At 47.4% G+C, this 15710-nt stretch overlaps 1 protein-coding gene across 1 annotated transcript; it reads right to left on the bottom strand.

Moving 5' to 3' along the window:
- Window positions 1-13310: 13310 nt before the first annotated feature.
- Window positions 13311-13706, bottom strand: BJ212DRAFT_1291921 (uncharacterized protein; the record flags this gene model as incomplete). Its single annotated transcript, XM_041332123.1, has 1 exon — window positions 13311-13706. The coding sequence occupies one exon, from the start codon at window positions 13704-13706 to the stop codon at window positions 13311-13313; it is 396 nt and encodes a 131-aa protein (XP_041185144.1).
- Window positions 13707-15710: the final 2004 nt, after the last annotated feature.

The raw sequence follows: 15710 nt of genomic DNA, 5'->3' as shown, positions 1-15710 counted from the left end.
TAAAATGAACTACCTTCGGGCGAACGAAAAGTGCATTGAACTTGGAGAACACTCTGAACATTTCATTCGCGTTTCTTGCCGTGCCTAGCCTATCGCGTAGCCGTGCAATAATTTGGTTCTCGACCCTTGCAACCCGTTCGTTATATGCGTTCTCAGCAGCCACCCAAATCTCCGTGCCCTCTGAAAAGAGACTGAGGTGACTTCAACATCGACATATCAAAATCAGGTGCTCACCAACAGAAACATCAAGAACATCAATGCGCTTCACCACCTCATACGCCTCCTTCACTTCTTCCTCCATGTCCATTCCACCCACCTCCTTAGTCATGCTCCCCAAACCCTTCGTGGGCCCCGTCATCACCGCCAGCTGCTCGTGCTGCTTCCTCCAGTCGCGCAGATACCTCGTCCGCTCCTGTAGTTTGCATGCGCAGCAACAACTTTGATGGGGACAAACTTCTCTCCGCGTTTGCGCATAACCTCGCGAGCGACATTTGTGAACTCCTTGATGAGGTCATCCCACGTCCGGAAGATGTTCATGGTCTGTCCGAGTAAGCGGTCAAAGGTTTCGTACGGAGTGTACGACAGCCTATGTGACGTCAGCACGCGCAATAGCTGGTCGTTGAAATCGCGAGAAATTGCCTCGACGAGGGGTAGTGCCCGACGGATCGGGTAGGGCGAAAGTTTGAGCTTGCGGTTGATATGTCCAAAGATGAGCACCAGTGATTCTTGGATTTTTTCAAGATCTGTCGCAGATAACAGTTCATTGAGAGGGAAATCTTTCATCAGTTGGTTGTATTTGTGCACTAATAATGCTCATCAGCACTCAATCGACGATGCCAGAAAGAACGCGCACCGAGATCTGTAGAAGACTTCAGGCCAGTGTCCGTCATGAAGCTGACTGTTGCGAGATATCGTTTCGCGTTTCGAAGGCATTCCATGACCATGGTCACTTCATCGCTGCGTAGCTGCGTCTCAATACCCTCCAGTGCCCGCTCAAGACTCAGCCAAAAATTGATTTCTTGCGAAGCGGTACCAGAGGACACGTCACGCGAAAGCTTAGTGACTGCTTGAATAGCCTTGATCCACATATTGACGTGTCCGTGTAAAGTGTTGAGGAACGAACTCTCGTTTAGTTGCTTTGGAGGTATGTCCGATATGTTTGGACGTTTGCCTGAAGCATGAGCCTAATGTGATGTCTTCAGCCTTTAGACAACTAATGTCACTGAGGAACTGACCTGTTCTACGGCGCGCTGGATGACTGGATGAATGATCAGATGCGTCTCAGGTATTTCCACGTTCTGCTGAAGGTGCAATAATGACAATTCCAGTTCGGCAAACTTCTTTTTGGTCATGGGTATCCCTAGAAACGCAAGTGAGTGAAACCAAAGAAAGAAAGTGGAAGCATACCCATTTTACTATCCCCATCCTTGCCCCCACCTCGTGCTCCGACAAAAGCATCGAACCAAGGCTTAACACCACAGCTTACAACGGCATGCAAACTCTCGTACGGTGTCTCTTCGCCTCCAAACAAATTGAGGATATGTAGTTGCGTGGCAAGGGGTGTCACAGGATCCAAAGTGGGGCCGCGTTTGATGAGTGCAAGTGATGTGATACTCGCAGGAGAATAAGTCAGATGCGAAGTTAGATGGTATGAGTAAGTCTGTAGCGCGTCCTCTAGTACGCGTTAGGTTAGCTTCTAAACTGGATACAAAAGCTCACCCTCTGCTTCATCCCTCGTTTTCACCACGTAAATCACGTCTCCACCCTCTGCTGCAAAGCGAGTGACTCTCTCGTCGAATTCTTCATCAAATAAGCCTACAAATTCCTCGGGTAGAGCGCCAAGTACCGGTGGCAAGAGTGACACGAGATATGACTGGAAAAGTGAGGTGTCAAAGGGAGGAGGTGTATCTACAGGGCTGTCATGCGGGAGGACACCGTTTGAATTCGTTAGAGGGGTTGTAGGGACATCTGGAGTGGACATGGCGGGTGATTCAGGGCAATCCGGCGGTTCAATAGACGAGACAGAAGCAGATGAAGAATTCGAAAACCTTGGTGTCGAAAAACTTATTCCTTTCCAGAACCCGGTAGCGGCACCTGCAAAGCGTCTCGGGATAGCCTTCCGGTGGCTTGTGTTGTAAACCTGACCAACAGCGTTATCAGCACTCATTTCTGAATGAAACATATGTTGTAGAAGGGTTCATTACCTTGACCTGCCACGTTCCACAAGAACGAGGCGCGAGCGCGTGAGCTGGTATGTACTTAGCTGCTGAGACGCCCAGTCGCGTTTCGAGAGACAACTACAATTTCGCACTCCGACAGCAGAAACTAGTTAATTAACTTTATCAGTCTAGACTCTGCGACGACGAGGACGACGACGAGAATGACGCAGTATATAACACGATTATGAGGAAGGTATAAGAAGAAACCAATCGTAAGTATGTTTAGCTATGGAATGGGTTGCGAATCCCATGGCGACGGTATGTACCTAACTGACCGCATCTCAGTTGAACGCTCTTCCCCACTCGAGTGCGGCTCCGAGCCTTCTCTTAGCGCCAGTCAATTTTGAAAGGTGGGAAATGTTCAGTTGAAAATTTCCAGCATTTTTAACTTCAGATAGTTGCCTAGAGGGGCATCGCGTCAAATCCAGATCTCATTTCGCTGAGTGTGGCAACGACGTGATGAGCAAAACTGCAAGCTGGACAATATTCAGCATACAACGTCCTCCTGCTCGCAGTGGGTATCTAAAATGATGCTCAAAGGTGTAGACTAAGACGAACTCTGCCACATGAATAGGAAAACGTGTATACAGGAAAAAGGATAACACCGACCAAATAACTCGATCTGAATCAGATCCGATGAATGAATTTAATCATCAGCTCTGTTATAACAAGCAATCTCTAACCCAATATCTTTCTCTTTTAGTACCGTGACTTCTGGGTTTGTTTCCCCAACCCATTACGGTAGGTTCTTCATATCGTAAATGCTTGCCAAATACTGAGTACAGTTCTCAGTCTCAACCTTCTGAATCTGCTTACACCTCCACGGACTCCGCAGAACCATCCACAGAAACTAACCGTCTCTTTATCCAAGGCCAAGATCTTATCTCGCCGTCCTCAAAAAGATCTCACTCGAACAATTTAAACGTCCTTCCCACAGAGCTCGAGACAATGCATGTCATCATTCCAAATCCAAATGGATTCGTGCGTACCGCCCTCGATGCATACAACGAATATCGTGAGCTTATCCTCTGGCCGGGTGGCGGCCAGTCATATCATTGAAGATCGAAATCGTAACACAGCAGATTTTGCGCTGGTGGCGCGCCAGAAGACGGACTTTATGCGCATACGCATGGTGGATTGGATCATGCCTAGGTTTCAACAACAACCGACGCGGAACGGAATATGTATGACATGTCCATGATGGCGATGATGAACAGTATTTCCGTGATACGATAAAGATGGGCAGTGAAAAATCGTTCGGACTGATCAGCGGAATACCACGTGTAGTGCGGCTATTTCGTTATGACATAGCAGGGATAGTATGAGAGCACTTCCTCCACCCCGTCATCTCTTGGTCGCAAAAAACCTCGACTTCTGGTCCGAAGCCGCGCACCATGGCGCTGAAGGGAGCGGGCCGGCATACCTCTCAAGATGAATTACTGTGTCCTGTGTATCTACGAGCACCGCGTATGGTAGGGCCCCGAGGATATGCGAGAGGACAAGAATCTACTTGAACTTAGTTGGCCATGACGTACGTGCGCAGAACGGGACACCCATTTGCTCGATTGGATGATCGCCCGTACCCGACGATCGATAACCAGTGCGCATTGTGCGGGTGTGCACACTTCGATGTGAAGCAGCACGATAATGGAAAGTTTGATCCAGAATTTATTGCGGGAGCAGTGTGCTCGCAGAATTGCCCGAACTCGGGTAGGAATGGGTGTAAGGACTGCCTACTTTATCAACAGAGTGATCGGTGCCATGTTACGTTGCTCATACTGGTACTTTCCCTGCGGTACTGTTTCTCAGAGCTTCGTGGTATAGATATTATTCAGGATCCTCATTACCAACGTCACAAGAATCATGCACGCAAGGTGATTGTACTTTCGTCCCCTTGAAAACCCTGCGCACACTGCGGCAAAACACGAGGTGAATCAACTTACGTGTCCTGATAGTACTACACGATGCACGACTCGAGGCAATGTGAAACGGGATAATGAGCGCACATCCAAATGCAGGTGAACTCAAATGTACATGAGTGTGTAGCACCCCTTTGTGTCGTCTCCCTTGTCGTTTCAGTATTACGAAAACGCAAGGTAACACAACATGAGTATGAGGATGGTTTTATACATGGCTACATGGTAGCACTTTTATCCAACGTGACATCCTGTATACCGCAGCTGCACGATACAAATCGTCAGCGCTTGACCATACAGAGAAAACCACACCATTACATCACAGAATCGATTCCACTTGACGGACATGAATAGAAGTACACAGCACTTTAGGCTAAGGCTTGAATGGACCCTGCACCTCGTTAGACGCCAGAAAAAAGCACTCCTGTGTGAGGCTAGCAAATGCATTACGAGAACCACAAAACGCGTGCAACACGCGTGCGCCTTGGCTCGTGAACAACATGTGCCTACCTGCGTGGCACAGTGTACATATACCATGACCTTACACCCCCAACGCCCATGAATTTTGAATCCATAGCCATCGATTCCCATTCCCAGCACATGAAAAGATTCGTCAATCCTGAAAGGCGTGAAGACGCACCTCCAGACCCCGCGCGGCCTCAAGCGTTCGAATCACAACAGCAGCAGCAGCAACCACAACTGCAACCGCGACAACAGCAACCGCAACCGCAACCACGACAACAGCAACAGCAGCAACTACCACCAAGTGCGAGCCGCCCAGAAATCTGTGAAAACCGTAACTAACACAGACCGTTACCCCGCAGATATCCCGCCAAAAGATGATCCCCCACGGCCCGATGACGCCAGCAGACAGCTTGCACCGGCTGTGCCCATCCCAGAAGACCGCGAGCGCAGCCGCTCGGGGCAGCGTCAAGCTGCCGCAGAAGACAAGGGTAAACAACGTGCACCAGCAGAGCTTCTCATCGAGGACCGCACCAGGCAGCGCCTGAGCCCAGCAGATGACCGCGGAAGACAACGTGCACCAGCAGAACTCCTCCCCGAAGACCGCACCAGGCAGCGCCCGAGCCCAGTAGATGAGCGCGGAAAACAACGTGTACCAGCTGAGCTCCTCCCTGAAGACCGTGACCGCACGAAACAGCGCCCACCCCCCACAGAAGACCGCAGCAGACTACGCGCCCCCGCCGAGGACCAGCAAGCCTCACAATACAACGAGCGTTCTCCCCTCTTCACGCCCCCTCAGTCGTTGTACGCAGCCGCAGGCCCGAGCCGCGGGTACGACGCATATAGTCACCGCCAGCCCTCGCCCACCCACTCAGATGACATCGTCATGGTAGACAACCGCACAGAGCCCCAGCCCAAACCAGGCTTCTGGGCGCGCTTTACAGGTGCTGTAAAAGACAGGGGCGAGCCAGAGCCCGTGAGCGCAGGCACGCGCGGCCGGCTCCCCCCACAGCCATCCCGCCCCAACGTCGTGCTCTTCGGCGAGCGCATATCGGGCAAAAGCTCACTCATTAACATGCTCGTTGGCCGGGATGTATCATCTCCATCTAACCCAGACCTCGCAGCGTTCGCGAGCAGGGGTTACGCTGTCGACGTGGGCGGACGGGAGGTGGTGGTGTGGGACTCGGTGGGGCTGCAGAAGGGGGAGCATCACGATGCGCTATCCGAGGGCGCTGAGAGGAACCTGAAGGGGTTGATACAAAACATTCATGGCGGCCTCAACCTCCTTCTGTTCTGCGTCAACGCTGCGAACGTAAGCAAGGCTCTAGGAATCAATTACGACGCGTTTTATAGCATCATCGGAGGAAAGAAGGTGCCTGTAGTGCTCGTTGTGACCGGTCTGGAGAATAAGGATCCGATGGAAGGATGGTGGAAGGAGCACGAAGCTGAATTTAAGAGGCATGGGCTGGGGTTCGATGGGCACGCCTGCATCACCACTACAAGAGGGAAACCACTCAAGGACGGTCCTGGACACTGGCATGACGAGCAATATGAGCAGTCCAAGCTGGCCGTTAAAGAGCTGATCAAGGCAAAGCTTGGTGCGCCTGTCATCATTCGGGAGGAAGGGAAATTGGCGGAGTTAAGGGAACTCTTGCGAGAGCAAAATGGGATCGCGACGGGCCAAAACACAGATAAAGGAAAGAATGGGTGGAGTCTGGGAGAAACGGAGGGCACTCGAGAAGTACATAGCTATAGGGGCTACGGGAGTACGCATGACGAGCAGAGGAACGATGACAGGGCGGACAGAATAGAAAGAGAGGGAAGGACTGCCGCATTTGCATTGCTGGGTGGGTTGTTCGCCGTATTTGTTTTCCTACAATCAGGCGTCATCACTTGTTTTTGATTACGAGACCTTCGGACATGCCATGAGCGTATTCATATCCCAAACATTAGTGGTACTCAAAATAAATTTTGAAACTCTTGAAAACTCGCTAAACTGCGTTCAACTCCCTTCAACTCCCCGCTTAAAGTTTGAAAGAACTCGCGCAAGTCCGAGAGAAATGTGCTCGGCACACATCAGCATGTAGTCGGACTTTAAAACAACACTTGTGATTTTTCAAAGCGTGCTATGTACATAGGGGAAAGTGGTAGAGTAGCGGTCCAACATAATTGTATTTCAAATGAAAGCATTAATAAAATTGTAAAAAAAACAAGGCCCGCGGGAATGAAATCAGCTGTAGGTAGGGAGCGCGGGAGGGACCAAATAAGTGCCGAGCGGAGGAGGGGGGGATGCTGAGCAGCGGGGGGGGGGGATGAAAAGTGTCGGGAGGAAGACCTGCATGTCCACCAGGATGTCGGTGAGAGCATCTTCTTTGCCCCACTGAACTGTCAACCTGGGTCCAGAATCACTTGCAGGAGTGGGTTGAGCTTGTGAGGTGGATGGCGGATGGTCCATCGCCCTCGCGCGTGGATGAGCGTTGGCTCTAAGTCGTGCAGACCGGCGAGCACGTTGGCAAACGACAAGCATGTTTTTCGAACTCCGATGTGCGATGCCGGCCTGACTTTCAATTGCGGCACATGCTCATGCTGTGTTTTGTTGAAGTAGCCGAGCTTTAGGCGAGTTTTCAAGGAGTTTCAAGATTTATTCTGAGTACCACTATTGACCAGTCCGTCTATGAGGCAAACCGTCGAAATCTGGGTTTAAATTTGGATAGTGCGCGCTTTGGAGTAATCACATGACGGAAAACCCTGCTTAGATAAGTCTGCTAAGTTATTGCTACTGTGATCACGTCAAAGCACAGATCCGCGTGAACTTGTATTAATATTTCAATCAATAATCCGCCCTGTTTCTCATCGATCCTGGCCATAGTTAGCCTTTATATACACCCTATATAATATATATGAGCCTGCTATGTAATTCTTTCAGTGGTGAGTGAGTATAACCATCAAAATTGCGAAAATATACACCCATGCAAGCAGGAGGAAATATTGGTTTATAAAGGAGGATACTGCTACTGTTAGCATATATTTATGACATATATATACTCTATATACACCTAGAAACACATTCCCCGCATTTCTGGAGGGCCGGTGGCCCAGGGAAAAATTTCCCAGGAGAACCATCAGGGGAGGATAGCAACACAGCACCCCAGGGACTGGACCTGTGATCCTATGCTGCTCTTATATTGTATATACTATGTAAAGTTTGTTGGGGATCATATTTTCAAGTCTATATAGTTCAAACTGAAAAAAAGCGAAGCTATTTGTTATTTTCTGTGTGCATTCTACATCTGGTACTGCAGGGACCTTTAGAGGGCCAAACAAGCAGTAGAATTGACTCAGATATACTAAGAAACATATATCTAGTGTGCTAAGATATCATATCATTAAAGGTGCAAAAATGCGGATGTGTTTTTGATATGTTTTTCCTGTATTATATGTACAGGTTTCTGGAGCTTGTATTGGGACAAAACTGGACAAAAAGCGTCCTATTGTATGTACATAGCATAAACTAATAGTTCCATACAGTAGATAGGTGGGTATGGTATGGTGGTGGGCAGGAATGTGCTGAGGAGGAGTGTGGGAAATGTTGAGATCCAGGAGGTGACCGGAAATGGTTATGTTTTAGTAGTGACAAATTTCCCAGTCTAAAAAATGTGGTGGTGGGATGCATCAAAAGATGCATTGGGTGATGCACCGTACATTAGCAGGGGAGGGGAGAGTGCTACAATTGTAGCAAGAATGCATCACAGGTGTGCTACAACTACAGCAAATAATGCATTACAATGACATGAACCTGTGTGCAGATGTGGGACGAGGATACTGTGTGGAATGTCTCCCGTGCAAAGGTTAGCCGATGCAGTGGTGGCCAAATCAGGAAAGGTTTAAGGTCTGCGTAAGTAATTTACAAGAGGTCAAGTCGACATTGACAACTAGGCTTGATACCAGCCTGGCTTATATAACCATGGATGACTACGTCAAGATTTCCCACTCTCAAAGGATGTACGTCAGACTGGTCATGAGTCTAATTGACAATGACATTTTAGAATTGAACATCCCTGAAGACTACTGAGTATCTACTTTCACAGAGAGATTGAAATGGTAAGTGTCTGGTTTGCAATAGATGATCACATACTGATCTCCAGTCCAAACCCTGTCTTCAAGTGGTAATCCCATAAACCAGACATCCTCCATTTGGTCACACCTAGGTGCGTATCTCGACAGTACTACTAGAGTGCTAGCTGAAATACAATGTTCACTCATTTGAATTATATTGCTGGTGAGAATCTGATGTAGGAGTCGAGTTCAAATGCAAGTGCTACCAATTTTACAGGTTTCTACTTGTACAAGAATATCCCAACTAGTATTCTATTTCAACACATCTGAAGATGTAATACTTAATACAGCATGCACAGCAACTTCATGGCCTCCCATCAGAGAATTCATGAGTCTACCCAGGGTGCTTTATGTTGATTGCGGTGGTTTTCTGACATTATACATGGCTTTATATGACTTTATATTCCAATATAAAGAAAACCTTTCCTACATATGATCATATATTGGCATATATGACAATATCTTCAGTTTATGAGTTGTCTGATGTGCCCCCCCACCACCCCTGTGACTGGATAAGCACCCACTCATCCTGGAACTGTATTTCACCACCCAGCAAGCTTTCCATAGATTCAAATGTCCATTTATCTCATCTCATCTCCATCATGCTTTGGGACCCTAAGTTGACAACTTCAAGACTTTGATTCCAACAGATCCTTCAAATCTTTGTATGTTGTCCTGGAGATAAATATCACCCAGATGATTTCTAATCGCACCCAGCTAGTACTCTCAATTTGACCATTTTATCATGAATATCACAACCTTCATGAATGAGTGAGGAACAATGTCGGTTTTTCTCACTCTTGTCCCTCTCTCACATTTTGACCTTTTTGACAGTTCTTTCATCATTTGAAGGAACTTGGGTGAGGCTGTCCCAAGTTGCTGTCAAGGGTGCTCAATATAACTCCAGTGAATGTCAGCCTCATCTGAAATGTTTGCAAGGGACCCAGGTTGATCTCCTCACATATATCCACCAATTACTAGACAGAGAAGAGAAGAATCAATTTATATGGCTGCATGGCATGGCAGGCATCAGAAAGTCTGCCATCACATTCACTGTAGCTGAAAGGATGAAAGGTCTAAAAGTGACAGAGGAGACAAATATCAAAAAGTGGCTAGTGGGGACATTCTTTTTCTCACACAAGCACACCAAATGTTGCACCACTGGATATTTCTTTGCAATGCTTGCCTACCAGCTTGCCAATAATTTTCCATCCATCTGGAGGGATGTAAACAGAGTCATCTGTGACAATCCCACTCTACTAGACCCCGATACACCTCTCTGTGACCAGATGGAGGCTTTTTTGCTCAAACCTCTCCAGTGGCTTCAATCTAGATTGTGTGAGTGTCTGTCTTTGACCTTTGTTATTGATGCCCTTGATGAATGCACATCCAAACCCAAGCTTATTGATCTCATCCACTCCCTCACATGGGCTCTTTGTGAGCCTGATCTTCCCATGACCCGTGTTCTACTCACAAGTCACTCGGAACTGCATATTTGTAAAGTCTTTCATGACGATGAGGTGTGACCGTTGTTGTGTGAAATACCAGTGCAAACTTCTGGGGAGGGTGTTGCTACCATCATCTCACTTGATGGCGCCAATGTCAATGCTGATATCTATATTTTCCTGCAGCATTCCTTCACAGAGCTAGCAAATTGCCACCCCAATTTCCCTCAGCCAATGATGGATGAACTCGCACAGCTGGCAAGCCATGCTGGCAGACACTTCATCATGGCATCCACAATGGTGAAGTTTATCATCGATGATGAAGATAAGGATCCCCATGATCAGTTGCAGCTGATGCTGAAGCTGATGAGTGAGCTGCTACCAGGAATGGAGGTGTACAAGTTATACAACCGTATCCTCTCCACATGCACCAACCCCATGTGAGCATACCTGCACTTGTCCATTGTTGCCACGCTGGCAGACCCTCTTCCCATCTTGCAAATCTCTTCACTTCTTGGCCCTGGTTTGGGCAGGGATGTGGAGACAACTCTGATGCAGCTACAGTCTATTGTGGATATCCCTGCTGACAGCATTCTCCCTGTGAATATCTATCACTCATCCATTCGCGACTACATTTCCGACCCCTTAAACTGTGGCCTCCCTCAAGTATACAATATTGCACCACCCCACTCCCTGCTCGCATATTCATCTCTTTGCTTGATGACGGGGATGACGGAAAAGATGGCTCTCTTGGATGCACTCTCAGAACTGAAGCAACAGTGCCAAGCTATGCAACCTGAGGACCCCCATAAATTAAAAGCTTCCCTATCCTTCCTTGTTCGGCCACCAGAGCCACTGTCAGTTCTCATCTGTATGCTATGACTTCAGGGAGATCATGCTTCAGATTTACAATATTGGCTAGGGACTGTGGACAGGCATGCCTGGGTGCAGACCACAAATGGGTGAGACTGGCTGCAGACTGAGGGAGGACAAGACTGGCTGCAGACCAGGGGATGAGATTGGCTGCAGATCAAGGAAGGACAAGACTGGCTGCAGACCCAGGGAGGATGAGAGTGGCTGCAGATTGAGGGATGAGAGTGGCTGCAGATTGAGGGATGAGAGTGGCTGCAGACAGAGGGAGGACGAGACTTGCTGCAGACTGACATAGGAGGATACTGGTTGCAGGCCCAGGGAGGATGAGACTGGTTGCAGACCCAGAGAGAACAGTGCTGGCTACAGACCCAGAGAGGACCAAACCAGCTGCAGACCGAGCAAAGACCAGACTGGCTACAGACTGACATAGGAGGATGCTGGTTGCAGACCCAGGGAGGACAAGACTGGTCACAGACCCAGAGAGGACAGTGCTGGCTACAGACCCGGAGAGGACAAAACTGGCTGCAGACCAAGCAAGGACCAGACTGGCTGCAGACTGAGGGAGGATGACACTGGTTGCAGACCCAGACAGGACAAGACTGGCTCCAGATGCCCTGTGGCCAAGCATGGCAATCCACTCCTGCGGGGTTTGTGTGGGCGACTATGGAAGAATTCTTGAGTACATTGGAAGCCATCAGCAACTATATCATTGTCCCAAAATTGGCTTTGCTGCCAACCTTCAAAGTAGTCCAACAGCTCAAAAGCTTACTGGATTTCTTGATGTTTCTGATGTTCCTGGCACTTACACCCCAAGATCATTTCACCTCTACATCACCAGAAGTTCCTGACAGGGAAATCATCCGTGCCATGAATCTCTTTTTAGCTTTTGCAAATGAGGCACAGGAACGAAGTCAATCATCTTCTGGCGCTCTCAAGTATGCATCTCAAAACTGGGTTGTTCACCTGTCACATGCTCCAAATCCATGGGATGGCACTCTCAACCATGTATTCCAGGTTTTCTGGAATTGTCATCTCCTTTCTTGGTTCAAACAGCAGTGGTGTTTGAAGGGACTGTGGTCTTGTCTTGATATTTTATCCAAGGGACAGACACTTGCAAATGTTATTGCCTTGCTTCAGGTTTGATTATTTCTTTTTTCATTTTGTGAAACCTCTTTTAATCATCTCTCATCCTCAGTTCGAACCTTCGATGCACAGCCTAATGTAATGAATGGTTGTCAGCCATCAATCCCAATTCCCGGCACACAACAACTGAAGCTCTAACTAATCACATTTCCCCTCTCTGAGGCCCAAGGGCCAATACCATTGTACTCCATGTTGGCACATCCAGACAGCAAACTTCGGATGAGTTTCTGGTCAATAGCAACAGTGCTGTAAGCCTGGCACTTACTACATGATAGCGTACTTCATGCTGATTGGACACCGCACATTATGTGTTCCATGTTTGGACTGATGCATGCCAACTCAAATATATAGGTTCACATGCACACTTGTATCTTATTTCTTTCTTACCATAACGTCAATCATATGCTTTTCCACATCACTGTTTGTCCGTTAGTGTTTGCCATCGACGTGATGACTTTCCAAGTGCACTCGAATCAGACACCTCCAATAGCCCATCAAAACGTCGGAAATGAATCAAACAGTGTTTGCAACATCCTGACACTGATAGCATATGTGAATACCTGCATACCCTTCTGCAGAGCAGAATTTCGGGGTTTGAAGCTTGAACTAGAACTGACCATACAGTTGAAAGAGGAGGGAGACTCATTGGATAGTACAGTCCTAAACAGGCACTTGAGCCAGCAAAACTTCACTGGCCTCCTGTTGCACAACAAAGAGGTATTATTGAGATCCATCTGGTACAAACTCATAAGAAATGTTCATAGATACATAAAATAAATTGTTGAGACCATCAATTGATGTATGAATCCATTGTAAATGTATCATTGTTTTCGGTCTTTATCACTGGTCCACTGTCACTTGAGCCAGCACCAAAAGAAGTAACTCAGAGAGATTAGCATTATCTTTACAATCAGTAATGTTAATGACCGACTATTCACTCCCACCATCAGACTCATCACTGTCATTCTCATCAGCATCTTCTTCATCACTGCCATCTTGTTGGCCCTCCTCGGATGCCTCTGGATCATTCAGTGTTGGTCTTGGCAGCAGTGCTTCCAGTTTCCCAAGTTTTGGCTTGTTCCATGCTGGTCTCTGTCTTTCCAACTTCGCTCGATCTCTTTCTGCCTCCCACAGCTTCACTTGATCTCTGTACACTGTCCTGTGCACTTCACGTAAATCTTGAGTGTCTTGTGGTTCAGTGGGAATGCTCTGCTTGTGAGATTGAGGCAGTACAAAATGACCGTGTCCTCTTCTTCAGGCTTCAGCCAGGCCTTTGTCTCCATATTGATTTGATGGCAGCTTTGACCTCCTTTGAGTCGTTGGGAGACTGTGTTGTGGTTAACAACAATGTGCTTCTTGTGTTTCGTGAACCAGTCTTCTTTGACATCCTCACAGATCCTTTGTAAGCTTCTCCATTCTTCTTTTGGCTTGTCCTGCTCATTATTATATGCATTGACAGCAGCAGTAATTGCTCTTTCTTTTTCCTGGCTGTCAAGCTGCTTTTTCTTGGTCTGAGAATGTGGGCGACGCATCTTTTGGATGAGAGTGGGCAAGCAGCACGTTGGACACCTTTTCCAGTCTTACCAGCAAATTGAAGAGTCTAAACCATATACGGCTTATCATGTGTCACTGATAACACATTAAGATATGACAGTGTACATTTCATGACATTCCACCAGCATCGCACTGGCAGACCATTATATGCAGTATTTGTACTTTCTCTTTGATGAGGTTGTTGGTAGGAGTTATGTCCATTGATTTCATGAACTTGGGTGCCGAGGATAAATTAATATGGTCTTGTAGCACCAAAATAGCGAGATTTCCGGTACATTACAACACACAGTGCAAGATCATAAAACATATTTAAGCCAAGCAGAATCATATATGGAAGATGACTACGAGGCAATAAAATGTTAGCCTGCACTTTAGCCAAATATTGCGCAAGTGTTGTGATACAAGTGTTTGGCTCAAGTGACGGTGGTGGCTCAAGTGCCCGTTTTAGACTGTAGATAACGCAGGCTGAGCCTACGACACTGCACGTATTTCTATACAATTTAATCGTATGCCGTGCCACCGCCCAGTTGGACCCAAATTGACTCTTGCGATTGACGCCTGGTTTTCGAGGGGCTGAAATTGACCCCGTCATTCACGGTTGAATTGCAGTGACTTACAACTGTAGCGGCTTGCAAGTCACTACAATTCCGCTTGACTCGTACTACTAGTACTCACGCAGATTAACGATAAAATAATTCAAGTTAGTTGTATGAAGAACATTTCTCCCGATTAGAACAACTCTTCATGATCATTGACCGTTTGAGATTCACGTGTTTTACTGTGACTCACTCAGACTCGCACCCGCTTCGCTCTACCCCAGTACTAGTAACTGGTACTTGCCAGTGGTTTGGGGTGATCAATTGATCATCGACACGAGGGTGGACGGAAGGGGATATGCGGTGTGGCTGAAGGAGTTATCAGAGGCATTTTTGAAAGTCCGGCAGCAGTAAGAATCGAAGGTCTCAATCTTAGCTCCTCGCGTTCGAGTTATCGCATTCGATTCTTCAAAGATAGGCAAAATCTGACATATCGACCAGGTCTCTCATATCGGACATTAAACATCGGCGGCCGCAAGTACAGGGATCGAGGCAAGTTATATACATTTAGGTATTTTATATCCATTTTACTCATCGATGACAGCCTTAATAGGGGAACAAACCGAGAGGACGGGCGCACATGCCGCTAAGATGAGTCAAATGTTATGGTGAACGAGGACTCCACACGAGCCGGATCATCAAAGACCATCATGATAAAATGACGATCGTTGAGCAGATGCTGTAGACAGACCTATTGAAGAATGTCTACCCGCACCTGGTCTACACAGAGCACAGGCAACTCCAGAACATGTGGGTTTTGTGCACCGTTGTTTTTCGGACAACAATTAACTTATCATCATCCTCGTGCATGATGACGATGGCTGAGTAGCATCGCCAGACGTAGACTTCTTCGTATCAAGCGCCCTCCGCAGGCAACCTTCAGAAAACTTTGTCAATCTCGAACTCCTGTGCGTTGTTTCGACTCAGCGTTACGTATCAACCGATATACCCTCATATATGCCAAGGCGAGTGGCTGTTGAAATTTGTGTCATGTTGGAGGCCCGGCTTATCACCCCTATTAAGAGAAGAATTCGAGACCTGATCATTCGACATTTGGACCTATCCAGACTGTACGGGGATCTGCCTCAATCTCGCTTGGATTTTTTAAAACGCGAGGTAAGAAATATTCCATTGTATTTTGACAGAGCGCCGGCATGTTCGGGTCTGAATCTGGATTGCAGGTTCTATTGGACGCAGAATTATCGTTCCTGACACAGTACGAAGACGGTTGGGCCGTGGATGTACTGGTTCGTAACCTGTATTTCCGGCGTTGTAGAATGATAGAATACAAGGTGATTTTAACCATCTTCTGAGGATTGTTAACAGATTGTGCTAATGTAAGACAAACAGCGGAAACTGGGTTGGAGTGCACCGGTTTGGATTCCC

This window comes from Suillus subaureus, assembly GCF_016647635.1.
Source record: "Suillus subaureus strain MN1 chromosome Unknown BJ212scaffold_371, whole genome shotgun sequence".
In the NCBI taxonomy this organism is placed as follows: domain Eukaryota; kingdom Fungi; phylum Basidiomycota; class Agaricomycetes; order Boletales; family Suillaceae; genus Suillus; species Suillus subaureus.
The sequence above is the reverse complement of the archived record's forward strand: the minus strand, read 5'-3'. Positions and strand labels throughout refer to the sequence as shown.